This window comes from Cryphonectria parasitica (genome assembly GCF_011745365.1).
Source record: "Cryphonectria parasitica EP155 unplaced genomic scaffold M406scaffold_5, whole genome shotgun sequence".
Classification (NCBI taxonomy): domain Eukaryota; kingdom Fungi; phylum Ascomycota; class Sordariomycetes; order Diaporthales; family Cryphonectriaceae; genus Cryphonectria; species Cryphonectria parasitica.
In genome coordinates this window covers 831,188-856,081 of record NW_024468913.1, presented here as the reverse complement: position 1 = coordinate 856,081, position 24,894 = coordinate 831,188, and the positions used below count along the sequence as shown (strand labels likewise).

Sequence of the window (24,894 nt, the reverse complement as noted above, 5' to 3'; positions counted from 1 at the left end):
CGAGAGTTCAATTGCGTCTCAGATTATGTATGGATGCGAGGTGGAGAGCAACTCACAACACCACCTTCGATTATCTTTGGAACCGACGATCGCGTCTGCGGAACCAGAACCAGATCATCATCATCAGACCACCTCCTTCCCATCGACCTGCACGTTCATCGTGTTCAGGACCGTCTGCGCGCTCCTCTTCTCGAGTGACTTCTTGACCGGGTTCGGGGCAGAAAAGACCTCCTCCAGCTCTTCGAGCGTCCGGTCCTTGGTCTCGGGGAAGTAGAAATACATGATCAGGGCCTCGAAGAGATCCCAAAAGATGAACACAATGTAGAAGTAGTACGAGATGTGCTCAAAGGCGGGGCCTGACGAGTACGCCAGGATGACGCTGGACACGGACGAGGCAAAGTTGCCCAGGGCGGTGCCCTTTGCGCGTGTGGCGGTCGGGAGGGTCTCGGCGATGTACATGCTCTGCAGCGGGGTCCAGCCAAACGAGAAGACGATGCCGAAGATGAAGATGAAGGCGACGGTGACGTTGCCCGCGGCGTGGTTGGACGGGTCCGCCAGGGAGACCTTGGACGTGCCCGTGATGATGGCGAAGCACACGGACGAGAACAGGATGCTGTACAACAGGAGGGGCCGGCGGCCAATGACATCTGTCATGCGCGCGCCTAGACATGCCCCGATGAGGCAGAGTGCCGGGTTGATGCCGTTGATGGCCAGGACGGTGTGCTCGGCCGTGATGCCGGCGTTGTTCAGCATGGTTGCCATATAGTAGGACGACAGCGAGTTGCCGCTCAGCTGGCCGAAGCAGGCCATGCCGATAACACAGATGAGGCGGCGCCGGGCCGAGTGGGTATTCCACAGCTCGTGGTAATCCCACCATTTCTTGTCCGAGGCCTCGTTGGAAATCTGCTGGACCATCTCCTTCATCTGCAGCTGCACGTAGGGGCTGTCTGGGTCGCCCTCGCCGTGGTACTTGGTCAGGATATTCGCTGCCTCCTCATGCCTGTCCTGGGCCATGAGCCAGCGGGGCGACTCGGGCAGGAAGAAGACGAACAGGCACACGATGCCAGAGGTGATCATCTGGCACCAAATGGGGATGCGCCAGGCCAAGTTGTCATTGTTGATGTAGGCGCAGCCGTAGGACACCCACGAAGCGATGATAGAACCCTGACCCGATTTAGCATTGTGAAGGGGAGGACCCTTGCCATACGACGTGAATATGGGAGTCCTGAACTGACCAAATACCAAGTACAGTTATAGAGCCCCGTTAGGGTGCCACGGTAGGCCGGATGGGCCATCTCGCTGACATAGGTCGGTGCCGAGACGCAGCAGAAGCTCACGCCGAAACCTAGAACGAAACGACCACCGAGGAACTGCGCGCTCGTCTTGGTCGGGGCTTGAATGCATGTGCCGATGATGACGAGGAGGGATCCAATAAACATTCCCCAGCGCCGGCCGAGGTAGTCGTTTGTAGGGCCGGTGAGGAAGACGGCGGCGACGGAGCCGATATTGTACATCATGAAGACGATGCCGATGCTGGAGCCCTCGGTGGTCATGTGGAAATAGTGCTGGTAGGCAGTCATGCCATTGAGGGAACCCATGAGGGAGCCATCATAGCCGTTCAGAGCTCTGCAGGGGGAAAGATGATCAGCTGGAGGAGCTCAAATGAGACGGTGTCAAGACAGAGACAATTGCAAGATAAAAGAGAGCCTTACCCGCAGAGGTACGCAACAGACAGAACGAGATAGAGGCGAATCATGGGCCAGGTCCATGGTGAGATCTTCGCCCCGGTGGACTCATGGGCAATGTGGACAGCAGTGTCGACGTTGTGCAGGTCATCCTGGTGGTCGATACCGGGCGATTTCTCGTCTATGGTAGCCATCGTGTCTCTTTGGACGCTTGATCTTGCCAGCGTCCTGTCTTGATATCGATGATGGATCTCGCAAAAGTTTTGAAGGGTGAGCGCCTGATCATGACACAAAAAGTTGTGCAAGGAGAGGAGAGGCGGTACAGAGGCCCTTTATATGCGCACATGCAGGCGAGGCACAGCAGCAGCAGCAGCAGCAGCCTGCAAGAGACACATGCAGAGCAACGTCGGCCCAGCCAGGTCTAGCTGATCAAGGGTTGTCACCCGCGTCGCCTCTCACGCGACCCTCTCATAATCCTTTTAGGCGGTGTCTGGCACTCACGGCCGTTGGGAGAAACATGCGCCGGGGTAAATCTGCACGCAAGGGTCGCTGGACCTCTTCCGGTTTGGGGCATGGCACACATTTTCCCCGCATTGCGATTATTGGCTCTTCTTGTTTTCCCCTGCAAAGTCAAAGAGCCCAAAGGGCGACATTGGACAAGCAACTAAGATGGAAAGTGGTCTGCCTCCAAGACTGCAGGGCCATAACAATACGGCGTGGTCGGGGAAGGGGCACCCTGGTCAGGTACTCTTGATCTGTACTGCGCCCCAACCCACTCCCTGCTGTACTATGGTACTGCATTCTGTTGTGCTGGATGGCCAAAGAAAACTTTAAAGGTGGAAAGTTACCTGATTGGGGTCACTTTCATTGCCCATCATACCGTAGTTAAATGGTTTGGGATTGGCATGTTTTGGTCGGCTCCGATTTCTCCGGGCCCAGGAACCAGTGACTACTTATGGTACGAATACTTGGCAAGGAGGTTCGAATTCTGTGTTTTGTGAGGTGCGCATATATGGCAGGCCCCAGCAAGACGGACTGAATGGACTGGCTTGTGATGACCCCGGCTTTTTACCCCAGGCCATTATGGCTGGGAATTGGCTGACATACTGGCAGGTACAGGGTAGCGAGCAGGGGTGCCTGGCTGCCTGGGTAGCCTGAGAACCCACCTGTACCCCAAATCTTCGGCTCCGCCTTCCCCGTCTCTACGTACCGTACGGCCATCGCTGCTTAGGATCTGCCAAAGTCCTCACCAGCGATGCTAAACCACAGATTCAAGTAATGTTTAGGATATTGAATGAACAAACATTCGAAAGTTGTAGAGCATTTAGTTGTTGAGTTATCATTTTATACGAGAACCTCAGACGTGAATTGTCTCAGTCTCAAGCAGTAGGAAGATCGAGTAGGTAAAGTTTTGTTATATCCTGATACTTTCCGTGAGAAACATTTACAATTGCTGCATAGCATAGAAATGTTTTTTATTATTATGGTATCGTATAGAGGTAAGAGCACCCCTGCCAGATTCTCTCGGTCTGTACTTTCCCTAATCACTTTACTGTCCTCCATACTATGATGGTACTATATTGTCTGGCCCTGTAAGAAACAAACTACTATGCTTGTTCTCATTTTGGCAACAGTACTCGGATATGGTGGAGGGCGGAGGGGTTTCCGATATGGAGCACATGGCGATGCGGGGTAATTGGAACATCCTCTCCCCACCTGCCCATCCACCACCAGCAGTGTACTATGTACATGACAAGCTCCAACAATTGCTCAGGAACATTTCTCGAGCATTTAGAATCCGCGATTCCACAAACATTTACATGCGTTACGACCCGTTGTTGTCATGAGATGAAGACGCATCCCACTTGAGGTGTCATTCATTGTGGGCACAGAGTAACAATCCAGCAAGGTACCTGGCATTACACTGCAGCAATCCAAGGGTGCAACCGTCCAAGGCAGATCACCGCGGGGGGCGACGACCACCCTGACCTAAAATACAACAGGCTCCCCTTCTCCTCCTGTTGACTTTCTTTCTTTTCTCTTCCCTTCTCCTGGTCCAGCACTATCTCTGTACTCTGGTCCTATCCAAATGGGTCAGTACCTCAAGATGGCTCCCACCAGTCTTCCTCTTCAGGAGGACAAGCAGAAGCCAGACTACAGCAACGAGGCCGTCTTCAGACGGAACTGTCTTCCTGCTCGGTCCTATTTCATTCCGGATACCTCACTCTTGCTCAATGGCAGCTGGGACTTCCATTATGCCTCCACTCCTCTTGAGGCACCAGAGCCGGAGGCAGTCAGAGATACAGCTTGGGCCAATTTGAAGGTACCCGGCCACTGGCAGCTGCAGGGCTACGGGAAGCCTTGGTACACCAATGTTCAGTACCCAATACCCGTATGCCCTCCTCACGTGCCGACCGAGAACCCGACTGGTACCTACAAGAGGACCTTCTTCGTCCCGAGCACGTGGGATCACTCGACACAGCTGCGGTTGCGCTTTGATGGTGTGGATAGTTCTTATCACGTCTGGGTGAATGGGGTGCTAGTAGGCTATGCACAGGGCGCGAGAAACCCTCACGAGTTTGATGTCTCTGAACATGTGGAGAGAGACGGCCCCAATGAGCTGCTAGTCCGCGTCTACCAGTGGTCGGATGGCAGTTACATTGAGGATCAGGATCAGTGGTGGCTCTCAGGTATTTCGCCTTCCTCCAAGGTCTGACAAGAAGCTTGGCTGACATGCTGTCTCTCCAGGCATCTATAGAGACGTCTATCTCCTTGCCTTTCCTACCGATGCGCGGATCGAGGACTGGTTCATCCGAACTGACCTCGACGACAAGTACGAGAACGCCACTCTTCAGGCAACGATCGACGTCTTGAGCGACAAGGCAGGAACACTTGAGCTCACACTGTCAGAGCTGGACAAGAATGGTGGCTCTGTCATTGAGACCAAGACGACCGACGTCGGATCTGGTTCTTCTAAACTTGACATATCTCTGCCTGTGACCAAGCCGGCGAAATGGACCGCCGAATCTCCTTATCTCTACTCCGTACAGTTGACCCTGAAGGCATCCTCCTCTCCGCCCTACACCGTTACGCAGAGGATAGGGTTCCGCAAGGTCGAGCTGATTAATGGGCTCATGACTGTCAACGGTACCCGGATTCGTCTGCGCGGCGTCAACAGGCACGAACACCACCCTCATTTCGGCCGTGCGGTGCCTCTCGACTACATCAAGAAGGACCTCCTCCTTATGAAGACCCACAACGTGAATGCCCTGCGGTGCTCTCACTACCCCTCCCATCCCAAGCTACTCGACATGGCCGATGAGCTGGGTCTCTGGGTCATGGACGAGGCAGATCTCGAGTGCCACGGCTTTTACGATGCCGTCGCAAGACCCCAGGATATCCCGGAGCACATGGACTACGAGGAACGGAAGAAGTTCACTTTTCCCCAGGCTGCCAAATTTACCACTGACAACCCGACTTGGAAGGAAGCGTACGTTGACCGCATGAGAGACCTGATCCAGCGCGACAAGAACCACGCTTCCGTCATCGTATGGAGCCTGGGCAACGAGGCTTTCTATGGTCAAAACCACAAGGCCATGTATGAATACGGAAAGAAAGTCGACCCTGGAAGGCTGATTCACTACGAAGGCGATGTGCACGCCGAGACGGCAGACATGTACAGCTACATGTATCCGCCGATCGAGCGACTGCTGAAGCTGTCACAGACCGAGGGTGTCAAAGACGGCAAATACGAGAAGCCGGTGGTGCTCTGTGAGTACGGGCATGCCATGGGTAACGGACCAGGTTGGCTGGAGGACTATGAAGAGCTTTTCAGAACCCACCCGCGCCTGCAGGGCGGATTCATCTGGGAGTGGGCCAATCATGGCTTGTGGAAAGAAGAGGGTGACGGGACTGGCAAAGGTGGCTACTATGGCTATGGTGGCGATTTTGGTGATTTCCCCAACGACGGCACGTTCGTCATGGACGGCTTGTGTTTCAGCAACCATGAGCCCACGCCGGGACTGACCGAGTTCAAGAGGGTGATTCAGCCTGTGGGCTTCTCTGCGCAAGGCGACAAGCTCAGCCTCGAAAACTACTACGACTTTATCGATCTTTCCCACTTGGTCGCCTCGTACAAGGTGGAGGAACTAGGCCAGGAGTAAGTGTATATCGATCCAGCTTCTCACTGATGTAGCCATGCTGACCAACATTGCAGGAGCAGGCTACTTGCCTCAGGCACGCTTGACATCCCAGACATCAAGGCGGGCAAGAAGGGCGAGATTGACCTGAAAAGTGCCGTCTCGAGGTTCAAGAGTGACAAGGACGTATTTGTTACAGTGTCGTTGACCAACCGCGACGAGACACCTGGGCTCAGTGCGGGACACGAGGTCGCGTGGACGCAGTGGCAGCTCTCTCATGCTGCACAAGCTCAGTCACCCTTATCACTGGACAGGCTATCCTCTTCTGTCCATGTCACCACTGCTGGGCCCAAGGTCACGGTTTCTGGGCCGCACTACAATTTTGAGTTTGACCGTGCCCGCGGTGCACCCATCTCGTGGGCGGTCAACGGTGTATCGATCCTGGAAGCCGACCCCTCGACCGGCGTCGCCATCCTTCCCTCGTTCTGGCGACCCGCCACAGACAATGATGTCCCTGGATCATTGCCGTACTGGCAGCGCTTCGGCGTCGACATATTGGAGTCTCAACTACGGTCCTTTGAGATCGACACCTCGGATCCTAGCAAGGCAGTCCTCAAAGCACACACTTTCATCACACCACCAGTCCTAGCATGGGGCTTTGATGCTAAGATCGAGTATATCGTCACCAACACCGGCGCACTAAAGGTGGATGTCAAGAGTCTCACGCCCACTGGTGCCATCCCCGACCATGTCCCCCGGGCGGGCTTCAACCTCCGCCTGAGCAAGCACCTAGATAATGTCTCCTGGTACGGCCTCGGCCCAGGCGAAAGCTACCCAGATAAGAAGTCCGCCCAGCGCATGGGTATCTGGACAGTGCCTACGGTCAAGGACCTGCAGGTACCCTACGAAGTGCCGCAGGAGAACGCCAACCGCATGGAGGCACGCTGGGTACAAGTCGCCGACGCGCACGGGGCGGGCGTCAAGGCTACCTCCACCAACGACAACGGGAATCTGTTCAATTGGGTCGCGAGCAACCATTCCATCGACACGGTCCACGCGGCCAGACACCCGCCTGACCTGGTTGAGGAGGACGCCACGCTGCTGAGGCTGGATTACAAGGTGGCTGGTGTGGGCACTGCAGCTTGCGGCCCCGGCGTCAGGGAGGACTTGTTGGTCAAGGTGGAGGAGATGAAGTTTGGATTCGTGCTGGAGAGCGTTGGGCTTTGAGGAAATATTCTTCTGGGGCATGTATGTTCCCTCGTATATAGAGAAGGCAATAGTGACCAAATCGATGTCAATACAACTGAAATCATACTTGAATGCCTACTGACCCTTTCAAACAAGACCAGGACTCAATTTCTGGAGATAGGAAACAATGAAGGAGGCCAGGGAAATGACCGAATATCAGGATGGATATAACACTGTTTTGCGAAATAAAATAAAAAGGTCCAAGAAGTACACGTGAAAGACTCGACATTAATCATTATTTTCTGCAGAGCTTGCTATCCAACCAACGACTTCTCACGATATAGAGAACGATGTCTGCAGGGGAAGATCCCTACTGCTCCTCCCCACATACACCTGGTACTCACCCGCCTGCAGCAGCCACTTTTGCGCCACGACATCCCAAACGCTCAGGTCCCGCCGCGTCAGCGAGAACTCCACCGTGACAGTCTCGCCCGCAGCGATGAGCGGCTTCTCAAACCCGCGCAGCTGTCTCACCGGCACGTCCTCGCCTGGGATGCCCAGGTACAGCTGGGCGACCTCCTTGCCGTCCACAGCACCTGAGTTAGTAACGTCAGCCGTGACGCGGACGAGCTCGTCCCAGAGATCCGTCTGGCCGCCGGGAGCGACAGCGCCCGTGGGGTTCGGGGCGGTGGAGCCGTTGGTGGTGGTGACGGCAAGGTTGGCGTAGTCGAAGGTGGTGTAGCTGAGGCCGAAGCCGAACTCGTAGCGCGGGGTGATGTTGAGGAGGTCAAAGTGGCGGTAGTCGATGTAGACGCCCTCGGAGAAGTTGGACTGGGGGAAGTGCTGGAACGTGCCGGTGAGGGTCAGGTCCGGGTGCAGCAGGGCGCCGTAGTCGGTCTCGTTGGCGGCGACGGTGTAGGGGAGGCGGCCGGAGGGGTTCTCCCTGCCGTACAGGATGTCGATGAGGGCCTTGCCGCTGTCCTGGCCGGGGAGGTGGGCGAAGATGATGGCCGTGACGTTGGGGTGGTCGACGACGAGGCGCGTGCCCGCGTTGTGGAACACGACGATGGTGTTGTTGCACTGGTCGGCCACGTTGTTGATCAGGCCGTCGGTGAAGTCGTCGCGCACCGCGGGGCGATCGTAGCCCTCTGTGGCCCAGGCGTTGCCGATCACGATGCAGGCGTCGGTGGTCGGGTTGACGAGCGGCGCGCCGTTCTCAAAGTCCCAGTAGAGGTCGGTGCCGTCCTGGTACGCCTGGGCGACGAGGGCGTCGTAAGGCGCGCTGATGAAACTCTGGGATGTGGTGCCAGAGCCGCCTCCAGTGATGAGCGTGCCGTTGGGCGCCGTAGGGGATCCGGTCACGTTTAGATCTCCGAGGAATTTCAGGCTGAACTCGGTGTAGTTGGCCGACTCGACACCGTCTGACCAAGCCGGGAAGAGCTGACCAGTTGGGATTCCTTGCTGTTTGTGTTGTCAGCAAGAATGGCCAGAACACACAAGAATTACACTTTGTGGGTATGCAAACTTGACAGAGGTATACTTACGTAGTTGTTCACATTAGGTACTTTCGCCGAGTATCCGAAGAGGGAGATGAGCTTCATCTCGGCAGACTTCAGAGGAAGGGCGTTGTTGGTGTTCTTTACCAGCACATGGCCTTCAACTGCGCCAGCAAACAGCGTTGGCTTGCCACTGGCATTGCGAGCGTCAACCACAGGATGCGGGACAGACAGGTCGGCAGCAAGTCCATAGCCCGGTGCCGGGAAGTCTGCCGAGTCCTGGCCAAGCTGGTACCATGAAGTCAAGATTCTGTGGTTGAGAAGTGTGTGTTAACATGTTAAATTCGTCTTCAGAAGCTCTGGATGGTTGAACATACCTAGTGACCATATCATCCAGTCGGGTCTCATTGACTGTCCCGTTGCTGATGGCCAGCGTCAAATTGTCACCCCAGACCGTGGAGGACGGCATGGCAACATCAAGACCAGCCAGGGCTGAGGCGACACCTGCATTCTGAGCATCCCAGTCCGAGACCACAAAGCCCTGGAAGCCAAGTTCGCCCTTCAACAGCCCGTTCAGGGTCTTGCTGTTCTGGCAGGCTGCCGAGTTGTTGACTCCATTGTAGCTGCACATTATATTGGCCGATCCGGCACGGACTGCATCTTGGAAGGGCCTGAGAGAGAAAAGAAAGAAACGAGTGGCAAGCTGTTGTCAGTTATTGTTTCACACCATATTAGCTGCTCTGGGGGACGAAGATATTGGCACATACCAGAGATACAACTCATGAATGGTCTTGTCGTCAATGTTGGAAGAGATGGGCTCGGCCCACGGCGTGGCCGTGCTGAGCAATCGATGCGTCTCCTGCTCATAGCCCAGGAAATGCTTGGTGCTGGTGATCACGCCTGCGTCTTGGATACCTGCCACAGACTCGTAGACCAACTGTCCAGACAAGTATGGATCAGGCGAGAAGCCTTAGATCGGTGCAGTGCGATGTCAGCAGGGAACTTTCCAGGCAAGATAGAAAAGAAATACCGAAACAGAAGAAATCTTACCCTCCCAGTTTCTGCCTCCCTCAACTACACGGCCGGCCGGTCCAATGACTGGGCCCAACAGTATATTGACACCCTTTGTTCTAGCCTCGCCGCCAATGTAGTAGCCCCGGTTGTAGGTCAACTCCTTGTTCCAACTAGCGGCAGCGTGAATCCCAGATGCCCACGCGCTGACATAGTCTGTAGAGCCTACACCGTTCCCTGCATTTGCCAGGCATAGGCCCGGGAACCCTAGACGAGGCACAGCTGCAATCATTCCTGCGCAGCCTGTCGTGGTACTCACGCCGCTAGTGAGGTTGACCTGCAAAATGCCATTAGCTTAGGAACCTGTAACGTCCTTCTACAGTGAAGCATGAATGACTAATTAGCTTGTATAAAGAACGTACCTTCTCATCCATGGTCATCTGGTCAAGAAGTGCCTTTGCCTTCGTAATAGCAGCTGCCCAGGCTCCATTGCCATCTTGTTGAGCTGTGTATCACAAAGCCGCGGGTTAGAACGTCTCAATTTCACAATACTGGTTCACCAAAGTGGTGATAACCCGAGTCACTCACGCGTAGGGTACACCGGCTCAGATTGGCCATAGAAGTATGTAGGATCAGTGATGATGTCCTCAGCCCCGGCATGTTGACTGAGAGCCACCGCCGTGGCGAGGCACGCAAGAGCAGATCGTCTCATCGTGGCTGGAGGACACTATTCAGGTAAGTATTGAGTTGTAGGGAAATCTACCACCAGGATGCGATGATTAGTCATTTGGTAACAAAAGAGGTCCCAATGCAGAAGACCTCCAAAAGAAAGCGGCAGACCTGAAGAGGAGTCATGACGCAAGAGTCGTATCTTGTATGTGTATGTAAAAGTTACACATTATTGTTGATTGATGGAGTTGGTGTAACAAGTCGGAAAGGGTGGATTTGAGACAGATTACAGTGTAGAGAGGGCAGCGGACTTACTAAGAGTGATAGCATCCAGAAGGATCAGATCGACAGAGAAGACTGAATAATAAAATTAAGTCTCATTGTAGGAGAACACGGTCCACACTCAACAACTGACACGACAAACATAACAAAACCATCTCGCAGCCGAGGCAGGTCTTTACTTATATACACTACAAACTTTGCAGTAAATACATACATCATGAGGGTGCCCTGACTTGCCCCAAGGTAGCTGAGCCCACCTTTCTTACGTCTTTCTACTTTCCATGATCATGTCGATGAGAAGCACTCGGCGACGCCTCGGTGGTATTCCAGACCCAAACACAAATGACTAGCCCATCACGGCCGATTATGGATGCCCTCACTTGAGCCTAAAGAGCCTGGGGAAGAAGAATCAAGGCCCAGCCAGGCCCCCCCCCCCCCCCTTCACTCTCACTCGGCCAAGGGCGGGGAAGTAATAGAATGCTAGCCATGACTGGGGAAACAATACCCAAGGGTTTTCCGTCTGCCATCACCCGGGGAAACCCCGGGGAATCATCATGGTTATCTAGCGCAACCAGCTTTTACTCGGAAATTCCCTCGGCACGTGCGAGATCTTGCAGTGACAGCCCATCCTGCGATGGGGAATGTTTGCAGTGGAATGATCCCAACACGACGGTAATCGAATCAGGATCTCGCGTCGGTGTGTCGATAGTACTGTGGGTGGGCCGGCACGGCGGGCGTGAGGGACGTTGGCAGTGTGGAGCTCCTCGAGTCACAAGACCAGCAAAACCACCAGCCCTCGACTGGACAAAACCTCTGGGAAACTTTTTTTTCGCACAGCAGAAGAGTACTGTTACGCGGCCCTACTAGTAGTAAACTGCTAAGCGTCGAGTACCTTGTACTCATGCGGCTGTCGGCTATTCCCCAGGGTTTGTCACTCTGCATGAACGCCCCGTCCGAGTTTTGCGGGGAGCAGATTGATGAACGTATCCACTCAGGGAAACAAGTGCGGGCCTCGTGGGCGGCCGTGGAGCCCCGCGTTTTTCACAGGTCCCCACCTCCGCGGCTCCACTAGTCCAGGTGGTCGGTTATGATCACCCACCTCGGTCTGAGGGCACTTCTTACCGTCTTGCTCTGGAGACTGCCAAGGTGCCGATGGCCGGACCGGATGATAGATCCCTGGCCAAGTTGATTGGAAATCTACACTGGCACGCAGAACCGGGAATCTGATCTAGAAGCCGAACTCTGTACTATATGATAGCCTGTCTCTTGACATACGTTTATTGTCGATGGGCGCGAGAAAGAGGCGCAGTGTCAATAACTTTATGTAATGTTGTTTGCTGGCCTTCGTGTGCTCCATCCGTTCACGGAACTGTATATGTAAGTTTGTGGATCCAGTTGTATGAAAACTGGCAGACATCACCTCACCTGGCCCTGAAGCCGTTCTATTTCTTTGTTGTCTGATCATTTTGAATATAATCACGTGAAAATCATCATTGTACACTGCTCCTGCTTATTCGTCCAAGTGCAAAGAGGGTCGACGAAATCACCTCATGAAGTTGACACATTTTGTGACAAGGACCTGAAATCATGCAAACAGTCCCGTGATATATTAGGAGAGTTAGGTTGGCTACGAAGGCTGCATGCTACGGGAAACTGATATGATGATATAGGCAACCACTGCCAGGAACAATATCATTCTCCTCGTCTTGTGTGATGCTCCGAAAGGCTGGTGTAAAGTTATGCAGATCATCAGCTATCCGGGCATCTCGAGTTAACTCCATCCATGAAGTGAACATCTTCTTGTTCTCCTCTTCCGCGCAGAACTTCTTCCAGTATAGTGTTAGGAACGTATTGTTGATCTTCTTATTGTAGCTTTTAAGGCTATCTAGCCAGCCCAAATATTCAATGAAAGTAGGTTATGCACGAGTATATATATCATCCAGCCTGTCAGAATTAGAATGAGTAGAAAAGTCAGCCTGTCGAAAATTTAGCGGATCGAATTTCACGCTTTGCTCTTTGGCTTGAACCTTTGCTTTCTTCAACCTCTTCATCATTCTTGCGGCTTCCAGTCGCTTGCCTTCTGCATCTTCCAACTCTTTCGGATAATGCTTCTTAATCCATCTTACTATCACTTGGCGGAAAGGCTGCGCATACGCATTGATATTGGATTGGTATTTCTTATTGTTTCCCAGTATCCGCGTCATGATATTTGCTGTGGGCAACTGCTTCTGAGCTTTCTTCTTTGTTTCCGCACTAGCCTTAGCTGTATAATCTGTCTTCTTACAACCTATCTTGAGAAGCTGTATCGGGCTGGTATGAAAATTGGTAGAAATCGCAGGTCAGAAGTTTGTGAGGACTAAAGCGCACACTATATAGACTGAGTCTTTCCTTTAACTACCAGACTCAGGCTCAAGTATGACAATTGCTTGCATAAAATTATGACCATCTCTCCTTAATATCCCAAACTTCGTAATGAGCTTCATTCTTTTGGCCATACTCATAATAATAAAATACTTCTTTATATTTTAAATCATCATAAACATATTGCCTATCACTGATCACTCATCTTCGTCTGACATGACTGGCATGTACAAATCCTCGTCCTTATCTAAAGAAATATAATTTGCTGTTCTTCATCTTGACTGAGGCCATCTTGGTAATCACTTGCTTGCGTACGATTTCCTTCCAATTCGGACAGTAGGCTGCCATTTACGGATCGCCTCCCGAATGGAATCACGGTCGAAGTCATGGACTGCCGGACACAGTCGCTGATCGATTTACAGAAATCCAAATGGAGCTTAATCTGCTTGCCGATTTCCACATAGATGACTGAGACATGTTAGCTACGCAGCGATTTCTTCGTAGCGAGAACAAATTACATATCTTTGCACCACTGTCTGGCCTTCTTGGGCGGTTTCAGGAGACCATGGAGGGCCACATATAGACAACAACGATCTGATGCCGATCCTTGTTCTATACAATAATCTATTGTATGTGACTCCACATATTAGCCAGTCAAATTTGGATGGCTTCAACTCTCAACGTCCATTGCTATGCTACGTGATCTAAACACTTAATTGTATAATGACACATTCGATGCTTAGCAGCCTATCTGCCTACAAAGAACGCAAATCCACCTAGGGCCTGAGTCGTCCCAGCAGATAAGATCATACTCATCGGCCGCAAATCAGACGGGTGTTTGATCGTAATCGGCAGTGAAGACCTATTTGACGCTGGGCTTCATCTGCGGTGACATAGTGCAGGTTGAGTGCAGTGACCTTTGCCTGGTCTACGTAAATGTGCATGAGTACTTGAGAGCTGCTTCCAAGACAACCTCGGACCGTCCTGGGGTTTGGAGAAGTTTGATGTTAGGACAAGAGGCTATTGAATTTTTAGATATTGAAATAACCAGGCATATTATTGAAAAGTTTTGAGAGTCAAGAGTATCAAAAGATTTTGCAGCTCTTATAAAAAAAGAAGAAAGAGGCAGGGAGAAACCTCGACTTAAATTAGAGGCAATAAGATTGAAGCTTTTGGGTCAACTCCAAAAGAAGAAAAAAACATCACACAAAATATTGACAACTCCCAGATCAGTCCTAAATTTTATAACCAGCTGAAGCTCGTCTCAATGGAAGAGGAAGCTCACAAATCTAACAATAGTCCCGAGTACGAGGGTGTTCCCGAGCATATGACGCAGATGACTATCTCTCCCCTTTCTTTCTGGTCTATAACACACATCAGCCATCATCGTATCGGTACTTTCACTCACGGATCCGGGCCTTGATAAGGGGCCACGAACACTTAATTGACAAAGCCTCTACGAGCTCACGTGTAGCAAATTCATCAAAATGGATTCAGATTGTGTGCCGTTAAACTCTTTCCCTAATCTCAGGGGGGAATGCCGTGATGTGTTCACTGTTCTGTGGTCTAGAATCATACGCTCCCCTATGTGGTATCCGAAAGTCATAAGAGCGAAGGAACGATTACGCCTTCTAGTCAAACCAACTGGGAAACAAACCGATGATGTCGAGTTCCTGTCCGCGCCGTACCATGCCATGACGCCACCGCCCGAGGTATCCTACTTCTTCAAAATTCCATTTCTAACCCATTGCCAATCACGCCGCAAAATACCCCCCAATGAAAAAAATGAACCCCATAGGTTTGGATCGCACCCCTTACCGCCTGGGCCTCTGGTTGTAAGGACTTATCGACCGCAGGTTCATTGTGACTGAGTCCTGGTGGAATGAGTCTGTCTTGGGGTGATACCATGCAAAGACGTCGATGAAAACCCGTCCCTTGGGCGAGTCCAGAGCGACCATTCCGTGTACTGCAACCGAACCTCGTGGTGGATAGTATCGAAGCGGCTTCCATGCTTGCTTATAAGTCGCAATGAAAGCCATCCACGGACCCGAGCCCTTCCCAACCAGCTCTGAGTAGTATGGTATGTTCTCTTTCGTCAGAGACCTGCCAGCCTCCTTGGATGACTCAGATTTGCCGACCGCTGTAGGATTCGAGGACTGCGATGTTTCGGACTCGGACGAGGAAGCGGAAGTGGCGGAAGAAGCAGCAGATGACGAACTTGCCGCTGTGCTGCCATCCGCAGTTTGCCGCGCTCCTAATTTAGTGAGTGTCTTCGCGATGTCAGGATGGGGCCCTGAGGTATTGATATCATTGCCCCCTGATTGATATCCGAAATACTTGGCAACTTTGGACACGTTTTGCTTTACCATGGCCTTGGCGAAGGCGTAGGAGGCGCTGGCGACAGGATACGGCATGAGCACTCGATCTAGCAGGGCCTTCGTTCTGGCGTCCATTGTCTGTGTCTTCACAACGAGACCTTCCTCGCTCCATTCCATGCTGTAGGCACTGATTAGTTTGTGTCCAACACGAAGTTGATCCCGCAAAGAGGTTCTGGGGTAACGTACCCCCATCGAATGAACTCGGGCGGTGGCTTCTCTGGGAACGTCATTATTAACCATGTAGGTCCCAGCTTGAAGCCCTCTCCCGTCTTTGTCCATTTTTTCAATAAGTTGTTCTTCTCGGCCGCTTTTCTAACCATGGTGCTGAGGTCGTCCTTTACCCGCTGCCGTAGCTTGTCATCCTTGTTGAACTCGATGAAGCTTTGCCATTCCTCCCCGGCGCCAGCGTATGGGGCGGGCTGGACCTGCTTCTCGGTGAAGGGGAAGGGCATGAACAAGGGCTCGACTTCCTCTTCCAGGCCTTTGGGTAACGGACGAGTGTCGAGGTTCTTGAGAGGGAGGAAGGCTATTTCGTCCCAGACGTAGAGGCAGACGCCGGCGACCATGCCGTAGGTCGCAGCTTTCCTAAACCCAGGTGTCTGTCAGCAAACGGGTAGGGTAATGGAAGGGAAAGGAAAAGGGGGGGGGGAGGGTTTGCTAGGCAAACGAACCTCATCAAGCCCCTCCTGGACTGTAACTTGACCTGGTGAACGGTGACCTGCTCACCAGAGGAGACTGCGCCCGCGACCCTGGGTGCCACCCATGCCCGACCTGGACTCCGGTTGAGGACTTGACGAAGCATGGTCCCAGAATACCCTCCGCTGCGAGGTCTCTGGCCGAAAGAAAATGACGTTGGGGGTATAGAATGTGCACCAGGTGCAGGCGACCACGGCACAACACACTCCAGGCCCTTGAAGGGGCCAGTTGAGTCGGTGTCTATGGGGCGTCGCTTGTCTCTCCCAATCGAGCGTCCGACTCTACTATGGTATTTGGTGGGGCTAGCGTGACTGTTGCGTCAAAAGGCTGAAGAGACAGAACGGCAAGTCGTGGGGGTTCCAGCGTCTGTCTGAACCGATGCAAATAAACGATGGACTAGAAGAAGAATATGCCGAAAGAATCGAAAAAAGAAGACCGTCGGTTTGTCAGGTAGGGGCGAAAATGCAGCGCTATGCAGTTGTATTGAACTTCGACGTCGGGACCAAGTCGACATGGAGCGTCCAGGGTAAAGTGACAAAGGCAAGATGCCTGAGGGGGGCTGACCCCATGTCACGCAGCAGAGCCTTATCGCTGATTAAGGGCCTCTAGCTCCGACGACGAGGTACGTACCTCACCTGTCCTCAACACGGGCCAACTCAGGGATCCTGCTGCTGAGTTGCTACTATCTTGGGCGTCATACGCACAGCTAGACAAGCTCCTTCAACGACTTGGCCTCATTCACCCATCGCCGTCAACAGCCATCACTCCCTACCCTCCGGCACCCTCCCATCCACCAGGCGGCGTCAACAATTCCATTTTCAACATGAGACTTCTCAGTAGGCTAGCAGTTGCTGGCCTTGCAGGCCTTGCCGGTGCTGCAGCGAGCGAACCCGCCGAGGTTTACATCCTTTCGAAATCAAACCCATCAGCCTCCTCGTCGAATCCTCAAATACCACGACACGTCGCCAGAGACATCGTGATCTCGAGAGTCGGTGGCCAGACGGACCTCGGTGCTCTGCCGGAGTCTATCACCACTGACGACGCTCTCTCATACATATCGCAATACGGAAGGCCACCCAAGCCTCTGTTTGGGGATGCTGCATCTTCGTCAGCTGGGGGCGTCGTCCCCTCACAGCTTGTCATCATGCTCGAGGGCATCGACGAGAACAACGCGAAGAACCTGCGAAAGGCACTCAAGTCCCAAGGATCCAAGCCTGCATTCACCATAGCGGATCCTCCGTCGGCCAAGGCCAACAAAGACCTCGTCGATATCGAGCTGTCGTCTGTATCCGGATCGTGCGATATCACTGCGGTCATCAACCCTTACGACAGCTGCTGGGATGGTCTATCTCTTGTTGTGAAGTATGACGTTAGAAAGGTGAGTTCTATCTCGTAGGCCATCGTTATCTGTATATCCAGGTTCTAATGCTGACCTCCGCTCGGCAGAACCCAAGCACCCTCGACGTGCTCACCGACAACATCAAGCCGCTCCGCAGCGCCATTTCATCCGACGCCCTCGAGACAGTCCTAATTCTGCTGCCCGAGAGCAGCCGCTCTTCCAAGCACGCCTCCTGGGCCAGCGACGCTCCTAGTGAACTCCGCCGTCGCGTCGAGATGCCGATCAGCGACATCCAGGCCAAACCTGTTGTCGTGCCTGGCAGCAGCGACGAGGGCGTCTCCTCCCCGGACTCCTCCTTATTCGCCTCGCAGGCGTCTTCCAAGATGAATCTCGGCTGCTTCTCCACCTACAACAGCTGTGAGACCGCCACGAGCAACTGCTCAAGCCACGGACGCTGCATAGACAAGTACGCCGAGAACACCGAGAGCGGCAAGGGTGGCGACGTCAAGTGTTTCGTATGCAGCTGCGTGTCAACAAGGACTTACCCTGAGAACCCGGCGAGTGACCAGCATACGCACTGGGGCGGCGCCTACTGCCAGAAGATTGATGTAAGCTCTCCCTTCTGGTTGCTGGCTGGGACAACCATCATCCTTGTGGGCCTGGTGACGGGGTCGATCGCCATGTTGTTCAACGTGGGCGAGGAGAAGCTGCCAGGTGTTATTGGTGCTGGTGTCTCAAGGTCAAAGTAAGCGACACATGTTTGGTGATCAGGAGAATGAGGTGGGCAGAGGAGAGTATATAAGAGGCGCAACAAAATCAAGGTTGACTGTTGTCCACATCCAGAGGAAGGTGAAAATGGAGGCACGAGACAAGAGGCGGGACCTGGAGCAGACTTGGCATTGAAGGGGGGATGTATCATATTGTTGGTGTACTGCTATTGCGGCGTTACCATGGGAAGCACATTCTCGTTTTAGCATCTTCCTGTTAGATACGGAAGGAAATATAACGGTTTTCCTCAGATCATCTATCAATGGGTGTTTTGTCATTGATTTTGTGACGCCTTTTCTATCAAGACTTTTGGGTATCATTCCTCCATTGCATCATCATCACCAACGTCTTGTGCTGTTCTTGTAGGCGTCCCGAAGCTCTCCAAGCCCCTTTCTTCGGGCCGCATCTGCGCACCAGGAGCGCCGGGCCGCAGTGGCGACTGCGCCGCCAGCGTCACCGGATCCACTGCAAGCTCGCTCTTGATGCCCATGGCGGACTGGTACTTCATCCCCGCCTGGTTCAGAACATCCTGGACCTCCTGCTCCCTGTCTAGGATCTCCTTCTTCTCCTTCTCGATGCCCTCGATCCGTTTCCGTTTCGCGGCGACCTGTTCCTCCATCTCCCTGACCAGGTCCCTCATCCGCGCCAGGCTGTCCCTCAGCTCTGGCAGGGGCTTCATCTTCGGTATCACCAGCCTCCCCACCCCGCCAATATCTTCCTCATCTGCGAGGCGGTGCAGTCCGTCCATGGCTGCCCTGGTCTGTGCAGCCTCATATGCCGCTTTCCGCTCGGCGTCCGAATCTGTATCCTCGTCTTCTGAGGCTCCCTCTGCGGCGTTGATCAGTTCTGCCATCTCTCGCCTGTGTCGGCTCCTCGCCTCCTTCTCTCCACGCTTCCCGAGCTCGAGCCGCCCATCCTCGACGAACTCGTCGTAGCCCTCACCTAGGTCCTCGTCTTCGGCAATAAGTCGAGTGTCATCCTTCTTCTTCTTTGGGAGCAGAGAGATGTACCCATCATCGTCCTCATCATCTGACTTGTAGGCATTGCCTTCCTTGGCGAGTCTCGCCCGTCTCTCCTTCTTCTCTCTAACCTCGGCTGCCGAGGGTATATGCCCACTCGCTGTACCGGTAGTAGAGAGCGGAAGGTCGGCGGAAGGTACAAACACGGCGCCTTCCAGCTCTGCAGCATCAATCGACATGGCCTCCGAGTCGCCGTCGTCATGGATTCGTAGTCTCTCCAGATTCTGCGGCGTGTTCGGCGTGGACGACTGTAGCTCCTCGAGGTACTCCCTACTATAGGCCTGCCGTTCTTGCTCCGCGCCAAAGGACCGTGTGGGCAGGCTCCTGCTGGAGGCGGTTACGCGGGCCGCACTGTTCTCCGTCGCGCGCTGAGCGAGGGTGGCCGCAGCAGGGTTCTTCTTGGGCGTGAAGGGCTGGGGGTTGGGTGCGTCGCCTGCATCCTCGGTGACGCCGAAGGAGAGGCGCGAAGACGAAGCCTTCTTCTTCAACTTTGTGGATCCGGAACGGTTTATGGAAGGGCGTATCACGGCTGGGCGACCTTCGTTGTCGTCCTCGTCCGCGGTCGCCGCGGCGGATGTTGCGCCAGACCCGCCATCTTCTTCGTCGTTGATGTTGATGCTCCGGCGGAGGGAGGAGGACTTTATAGGGCGGCGGGTAAATTTTACAGAGGAATTTGCGGTTGTGTTAGGGGCTATAGAATGAGAGAGATGCGCATCAGCTTAACTGCCTTGAGAAGGGAAAAGGAAAATCAGCAAACCATGCTGGACTTGGAAAAGGTGCAGAGAGGCGACTTACCTTCGTTCATGGACTCATCTTGTGAAGGTGCAGGAGAAGCTTCGGTTGGGTCCTCGTTGTCCTCTGACACCTGGATCTTCCTCGCTTTCCTCTTTGCCCCAAACATTGTTCTGACGGCCTTGGTGGAGATGCGTGTTGCAGAGGACCAGACCCGGCGAATTAATCGAGGCTCAGTTGCGGTCCTATCCGTGCTACCAGTACGAGTGGGCAGGCAAGCATGTCTTATCAGCCGCCTATCGGTTCTGCCGATACTTAGCCGACGACTCGTAGTTTTGACCGCGGCGCGTCTAACATGACGGAGTTTGTTTCCAACGACTACATCAGCCAACTCCCCAAGTCGTCTTCAACACCTGCAGTACGGCAAGATGGCTCCCGCTCAGCCAGAATTGAAAAAGGTATGCTCCGACAAACTCCCCAAACCTGAAATGCTCAAAATGCTCCTGCTGCGCCGCCTGTAGCTTTCATTTCACCATTGATAAGGGCGAGCACGCCTGCGCTCGCTGCGTTGGAAAGGCTCAGTTTTTAGCTGCAATGGCCTTCAATTCCACATTACGCATGCTAACAGTGACTTCTACAGTACCTTGACAAGAGGCTGTTCGTGCAACTGAACGGCAGCCGCAAAGTCATCGGTGTCCTGCGCGGCTACGACGTCTTCCTGAACATTGTCCTGGACGAGGCTGTGGAGGAGAAGGATGGCGGCGAGAAGGTCCGACTTGGCATGGTCGTGCGTACAAAACCCTTTCTGAACCGCGACCACAATGTTAATATGAGGCTAAACTGTCTATGCAGGTGATTCGTGGAAACTCGGTTGTGATGCTGGAGGCCCTCGAGAGGATTGGCGGCGACGATAGGCAACACCGGGGTTAGAGAAAAAGCTGGGAAGCCATGGTTTTTGGATGGAAGATCACAGCTCCTAGCGCACCTAGAGCCATCATGGGTATGCAGCCATTGAGCCGTATGGAGTGGACGGTGTGTTCTTAGGTCCAACCTAATTCTTCCGATTTCTGGCACGATGCGAGGGAGGGTGCAGCGAGCACCAAGCATTGAACAACCCACGCGAGAGGGTCGACACGGCTTAACATGCGGTACCGTCCGCGTTTATCCCGGTGTAGTGCCTATCTCACTGAGCCCAAATCTCACGATACCCGTCCGACTTCGCCGCAAGATCGGATGTTGAAGCTCAACGACAGGATGAGATATCGTGTGGCCTCTGACCTCTGGTGAAGAGCATTTCACATCGTTTAGCAATAGAGAGTGGTGAGACACAACAGATAAAAGAAATCTCCAAAAGCAATTGATAACCATGCCGTGATATCCATGTCTCTAATTGTAATTTGGATGTGACGTGTTACTTCTGGTTTGGAGCCGTCCCATTCTCCCCGAGGAAAGCAGAAGATTACCTTCTCAATATGTATCTACTTCAGACGAGAACCAACAGTGGTACATATTATGAAAAACATATCGTTTGTGGTCCTCTGTATAGCAAATCTCGTCTCTTGCTAGTATGGTCTTGTCGGATTGATATGAACGTCCACCTCATTACAACCTCGTCATCTGTTGCAACGACGTTGCTCTCAGGGTCATGGACACAGTCTTTGAAACACAAAAGGCACTAGAGGCAATGCGTCAGAGACTTGGTGTCATTCAGACACTGAGGCTTGAGTGGCAACCAGGTGGAGGCTGGCGTCCACAGAGCCAACTGGGGGTGTTCGACTCCCAGCCCAGGCACATCGTTTTTTTGGCGATTTACAATTCTTTTTGCACCATCACCACGAAATGTGCATTATAGAAAAAGAAAAGTATATCAAAATGAAGCCTTCAATCGTCGAAGTAGATCAAAAATGCAAAAGGCACCCGACGATCCTGAGAGTGTGACTCAGGGGCGCCGAGAAACACTCCAGCCTGTATCCCGAAGGAGAAGCGACTGGAGGTGTTTTTCAACCGTTGCAAACTACCGTTAGGCCATCTACGCGGGTCGCCAGACCTTTCAAAATCGGCCGTTGGGGTGAATCTGTAACTCGCCCTTATATGTTTGCTATCGTGGGTACGTACCTAGATTCACTTGATGCTTGCCTGCCACCCAGGAGAGTGGGACATGTCTGGCGCAAGGCATGTTTCTCTTGGAACATGTGCCATCCCCATCTACAACTTTATAAGAGCCCTCAGAGCCTCAGCACCCATGCCATCCTCTTCGACCTATCCCTCCTCATTCTACATCGCAACATCTGCCATAAACCCACGTATGTCTTCACATAACACTCCCCCCCCCCCCCCAACCCGCCCAACCTTCATTCAGTGACGTACAGTACTGGCTAACGAGTTGACTCAATGAATCACGCAGCAGAGAACACCACGCATCCTATGAGGAGAGTTTGAACTATTATGACACGACCAAGACGTATGCGAGAAGACACCAATGAACAAAGTGAAGAGTACCCCCGAATCAGCCACTCTTCAACAACCTCTCTGACAATACCACTGCTACCTCGTCCATCTCAATTGCCTTTCAGTGCCATCAGTTACTCATTTGGGAGCTCGTTCAGCCACAATTCACCACCTTATCGTCTTTACAAGACACAAGCAATCACGAGCCATACACGAAGCAGTCTTTCTACCTAAATAACATCGCCACGATGCGTGTACTTGACGAAAATGGCAGCGTCAACCGTCAGGCGACCAATATTTACTCTAGGAAACCTTCTTCCTTAGCGGAGCCTCTTGACAAGAAGACCCTCAAGCAAGAACGTCGTCTCCCTTTAATACCGTTTCCATCACAATTCTGTACACTTCTACTACATCACGACATAGACCGAACGGCCCCAGACTAATTCCAAAGACGACGAAAAATCAACACTTTGGAGTGACAAAGGGCTTTTCTTAGTGTCATTGCACCTGGCTGCTGGCATTCTGTTATCATTTACCATCCTCATAGTGCTGTCATACCCCAGGCATGCTGCAGGAAATTGTGAAGCTACGTGTATTTTCTGAGGATTCAGTCACAATTTGAACACTTTGAATCCAAACCTCATGGGAAAGATGTTCTTTATATGCGAACATTTCCAAGCACGGAACAAAACCAAAAGAGCAACAAGATTGCCTGCATGTGGTCGATCATGGTCACCATAGCTTGCCCCTCATACCGACATTGCTACGCAGGCCATACACATTGAACCCAATCTCTGTTACAATGGGACTCTTTACCGGCGAGAAAGTGGAAATGAACAATCGTTATATTGGATCTCGCGCTAATTATGGCTTACTTATATTCTCATCATCCGTTGCATGTTCTCTTAAAACCCTCGTCTCCTGGCTTTGCTCCAACTCCGACAAGACCACCCAGGTCGGAAACACACTGATGAGAAGAACCCCAAAGTTCATCCCAATGCTGACAAAGTGGTTGACATTGGCCTCAGACTGCATAGCCCACGCGACCGTCTGGCCCAGCGCCTCGAAGCCCCGCAGGATGCCCGTGTGCCGCGATACGGAGGACAGGTCCGTGGTGTACTGCCCGACGAGCCAGTACAGAAACTGCTGGAAGGCCTGGCCGGCAAAGGTCCAGAAGAAGACGAGGGCGTAGGAAGCGTTGAAGCCGCTGGTGAACCAGTCAAAGACGGGGCTTGTGGGCGCGTCGTAGTACTGTTTCTGGAGGATGATGGCCCAGATCCACGTTCCCGTCAGGACGAGGACGATGGCAGAGAAGGCAATCCTTGCGCGAGTCTTGATGTGGATGCTCTGGCGGTCCAGAAGTGCGGCGATCAGGAAGGAGCTGAAGATGCCGGCGAAATTGGTGAAGAAGGAGGAGAAAGCTCGCGCCCGGACGGTGAAGTAGTCTGTCAGCCAGGTGCTGAGGAGGCCGTTGTAGAAGTAGCTGATGAAGAAGGCCGGGAGCAAAAGGAGGATGCGGCGCGATTTCAACAGGTCGAAGACGGCTCTGAACTCAGCTGCGAGGGTGGGTGCTCTGTCGATGACGACCCTGGTCCCGTCCTTGCGCCAGACCTTCTCGGCTGGGCTCAGGCAGAGTGCGATCGGGAGGCCTAGGCACATGATGACGATGAAGGCAATATAAGTTGAGGAGCTGACGGAGCCTGAGGTGGACGTCTGCGCGTTCAGGCTGAGGTTGATGGCTCCTCCGACTATGGGACCTGCCGCCTTTGCTGTCTGCCAGATGGCCAGATAGAAGGCTCTGTCACTCGGGCTGGGATAACCGATAATGATGGCCGCCTCGGCTGCCCAAAAGAATCCCGCTGAGAGACCACAAAGCGCGCTGCCAAACAGCATGAACCAGGTCACCGCCCTGACGTTGTTGACGTAGAGACCAGCACCGTAGAGAGGATAGCCCACGGCTCCGAGCGCCAGGCCGTACCGCAGACCGATCCGGTTATTGATAGCCCCGGCAGCGATGCAGACGATGAAGAAGAGGCCATAGACCAAGGCGTTGGCCGCAGACACAGCATATGGCTCTGCAGCGCCTCCAGCGCCCAGATTATTCAGCGCGTCCCACATGCCTGGTGCGGTGAAGGAAACACCGCTGGCGACGGCGATCTGGAATGGGACGGAGCGAAAGGCAGAGCGGAACCTCTTCCCTGGCAGGCGGTCTTGTTCGCTGTTCCTGTCTGCCTCGCGAATGCTGGGCGAGTCAAGATTCGGAGACCCCATCTCGGCGGTGGTGGTGTAGGAGGTGCCGTAGTCTCGTGCTGGGGATGCGCCTTTGGCAAGGAGAGGGGTAGATGGTTCCATCTAAATCATCAACGAACAAGTCGTCGTCTTGTGCCATTTGCTTCCTACCTATCCTTCCTTTTCCATTTGGGGGGCCTCTGTTTCCAAACGTAATGCGCGGGACCCCCATGGACCACTCTGGCAATTCATTACGACATCGCGGTGCAAATTCGTGGTGCGGAAGCAGAATTTGTACAATGCAACCGATCACGCAATAGCCTCCCGAATTTTCCTGACTGCAGACCCACTCTTTCACGTTGCTCTTCTGCCTCCTGAGTCGTAGTGGTTTGGTGGAAATTCAAAGGTCTGCGAGACATTCTTTCTATATATTAGTCGAATCGGCATGTGGAAT

At 53.2% G+C, this 24,894-nt stretch overlaps 8 protein-coding genes across 8 annotated transcripts; 3 read left to right on the top strand and 5 right to left on the bottom strand.

Moving 5' to 3' along the window:
* M406DRAFT_291363 (general substrate transporter) lies at positions 1 to 1,879 on the bottom strand (the record flags this gene model as incomplete). The annotated part of the gene is made up of 3 exons (XM_040918959.1): positions 1 to 1,164; positions 1,236 to 1,626; positions 1,713 to 1,879. The coding sequence occupies 3 exons, from the start codon at positions 1,877 to 1,879 to the stop codon at positions 124 to 126; spliced, it is 1,599 nt and encodes a 532-aa protein (XP_040775277.1). The 3' UTR covers positions 1 to 123.
* A 1,895-nt stretch (positions 1,880 to 3,774) lies between these two features.
* On the top strand, positions 3,775 to 7,051 carry M406DRAFT_42040 (family 2 glycoside hydrolase; the record flags this gene model as incomplete). The annotated part of the gene is made up of 3 exons (XM_040924178.1): positions 3,775 to 4,375; positions 4,434 to 5,844; positions 5,902 to 7,051. The coding sequence occupies 3 exons, from the start codon at positions 3,775 to 3,777 to the stop codon at positions 7,049 to 7,051; spliced, it is 3,162 nt and encodes a 1,053-aa protein (XP_040775276.1).
* A 294-nt stretch (positions 7,052 to 7,345) lies between these two features.
* M406DRAFT_42859 (family 3 glycoside hydrolase) lies at positions 7,346 to 10,231 on the bottom strand (the record flags this gene model as incomplete). The annotated part of the gene is made up of 7 exons (XM_040924208.1): positions 7,346 to 8,473; positions 8,557 to 8,818; positions 8,886 to 9,179; positions 9,276 to 9,477; positions 9,559 to 9,856; positions 9,942 to 10,024; positions 10,108 to 10,231. The coding sequence occupies 7 exons, from the start codon at positions 10,229 to 10,231 to the stop codon at positions 7,346 to 7,348; spliced, it is 2,391 nt and encodes a 796-aa protein (XP_040775275.1).
* A 4,414-nt stretch (positions 10,232 to 14,645) lies between these two features.
* M406DRAFT_330657 (uncharacterized protein) lies at positions 14,646 to 16,011 on the bottom strand (the record flags this gene model as incomplete). Its single annotated transcript, XM_040920549.1, has 3 exons — positions 14,646 to 15,336; positions 15,396 to 15,794; positions 15,881 to 16,011. The coding sequence occupies 3 exons, from the start codon at positions 16,009 to 16,011 to the stop codon at positions 14,646 to 14,648; spliced, it is 1,221 nt and encodes a 406-aa protein (XP_040775274.1).
* Positions 16,012 to 16,637: 626 nt separating this feature from the next.
* Positions 16,638 to 18,261, top strand: M406DRAFT_291360 (uncharacterized protein). The gene is made up of 2 exons (XM_040918958.1): positions 16,638 to 17,283; positions 17,352 to 18,261. The coding sequence occupies exons 1-2, from the start codon at positions 16,729 to 16,731 to the stop codon at positions 17,991 to 17,993; spliced, it is 1,197 nt and encodes a 398-aa protein (XP_040775273.1). The 5' UTR covers positions 16,638 to 16,728; the 3' UTR covers positions 17,994 to 18,261.
* Positions 18,262 to 18,265: 4 nt separating this feature from the next.
* Positions 18,266 to 18,947, bottom strand: M406DRAFT_356513 (uncharacterized protein). Its single transcript, XM_040923462.1, has one exon. The coding sequence runs from the start codon at positions 18,863 to 18,865 to the stop codon at positions 18,329 to 18,331; it is 537 nt and encodes a 178-aa protein (XP_040775272.1). The 5' UTR covers positions 18,866 to 18,947; the 3' UTR covers positions 18,266 to 18,328.
* Positions 18,948 to 20,190: 1,243 nt separating this feature from the next.
* On the top strand, positions 20,191 to 21,130 carry M406DRAFT_356512 (LSM-domain-containing protein; the record flags this gene model as incomplete). Its single annotated transcript, XM_040923461.1, has 3 exons — positions 20,191 to 20,221; positions 20,404 to 20,550; positions 20,616 to 21,130. Coding segments are annotated over 3 exons (256 nt in total), but the record flags the coding sequence as incomplete, so codon positions are not given.
* Positions 21,131 to 22,752: 1,622 nt separating this feature from the next.
* Positions 22,753 to 24,672, bottom strand: M406DRAFT_339940 (MFS general substrate transporter; the record flags this gene model as incomplete). Its single annotated transcript, XM_040921507.1, has 3 exons — positions 22,753 to 22,779; positions 23,124 to 24,409; positions 24,612 to 24,672. The coding sequence occupies 3 exons, from the start codon at positions 24,670 to 24,672 to the stop codon at positions 22,753 to 22,755; spliced, it is 1,374 nt and encodes a 457-aa protein (XP_040775270.1).
* Positions 24,673 to 24,894: the final 222 nt, after the last annotated feature.

Excerpts from the sequence above, each read along its gene's own strand:
- M406DRAFT_356513 (XM_040923462.1), bottom strand. The coding sequence starts at position 18,865 with ATGGCAGAACTGATCAACGCCGCAGAGGGAGCCTCAGAAGACGAGGAT.
- M406DRAFT_291360 (XM_040918958.1), top strand. The coding sequence starts at position 16,729 with ATGAGACTTCTCAGTAGGCTAGCAGTTGCTGGCCTTGCAGGCCTTGCC. Across the intron at positions 17,284-17,351 it reads TGAAGTATGACGTTAGAAAG|AACCCAAGCACCCTCGACGT; the intron begins GTGAGTTCTATC and ends TCCGCTCGGCAG.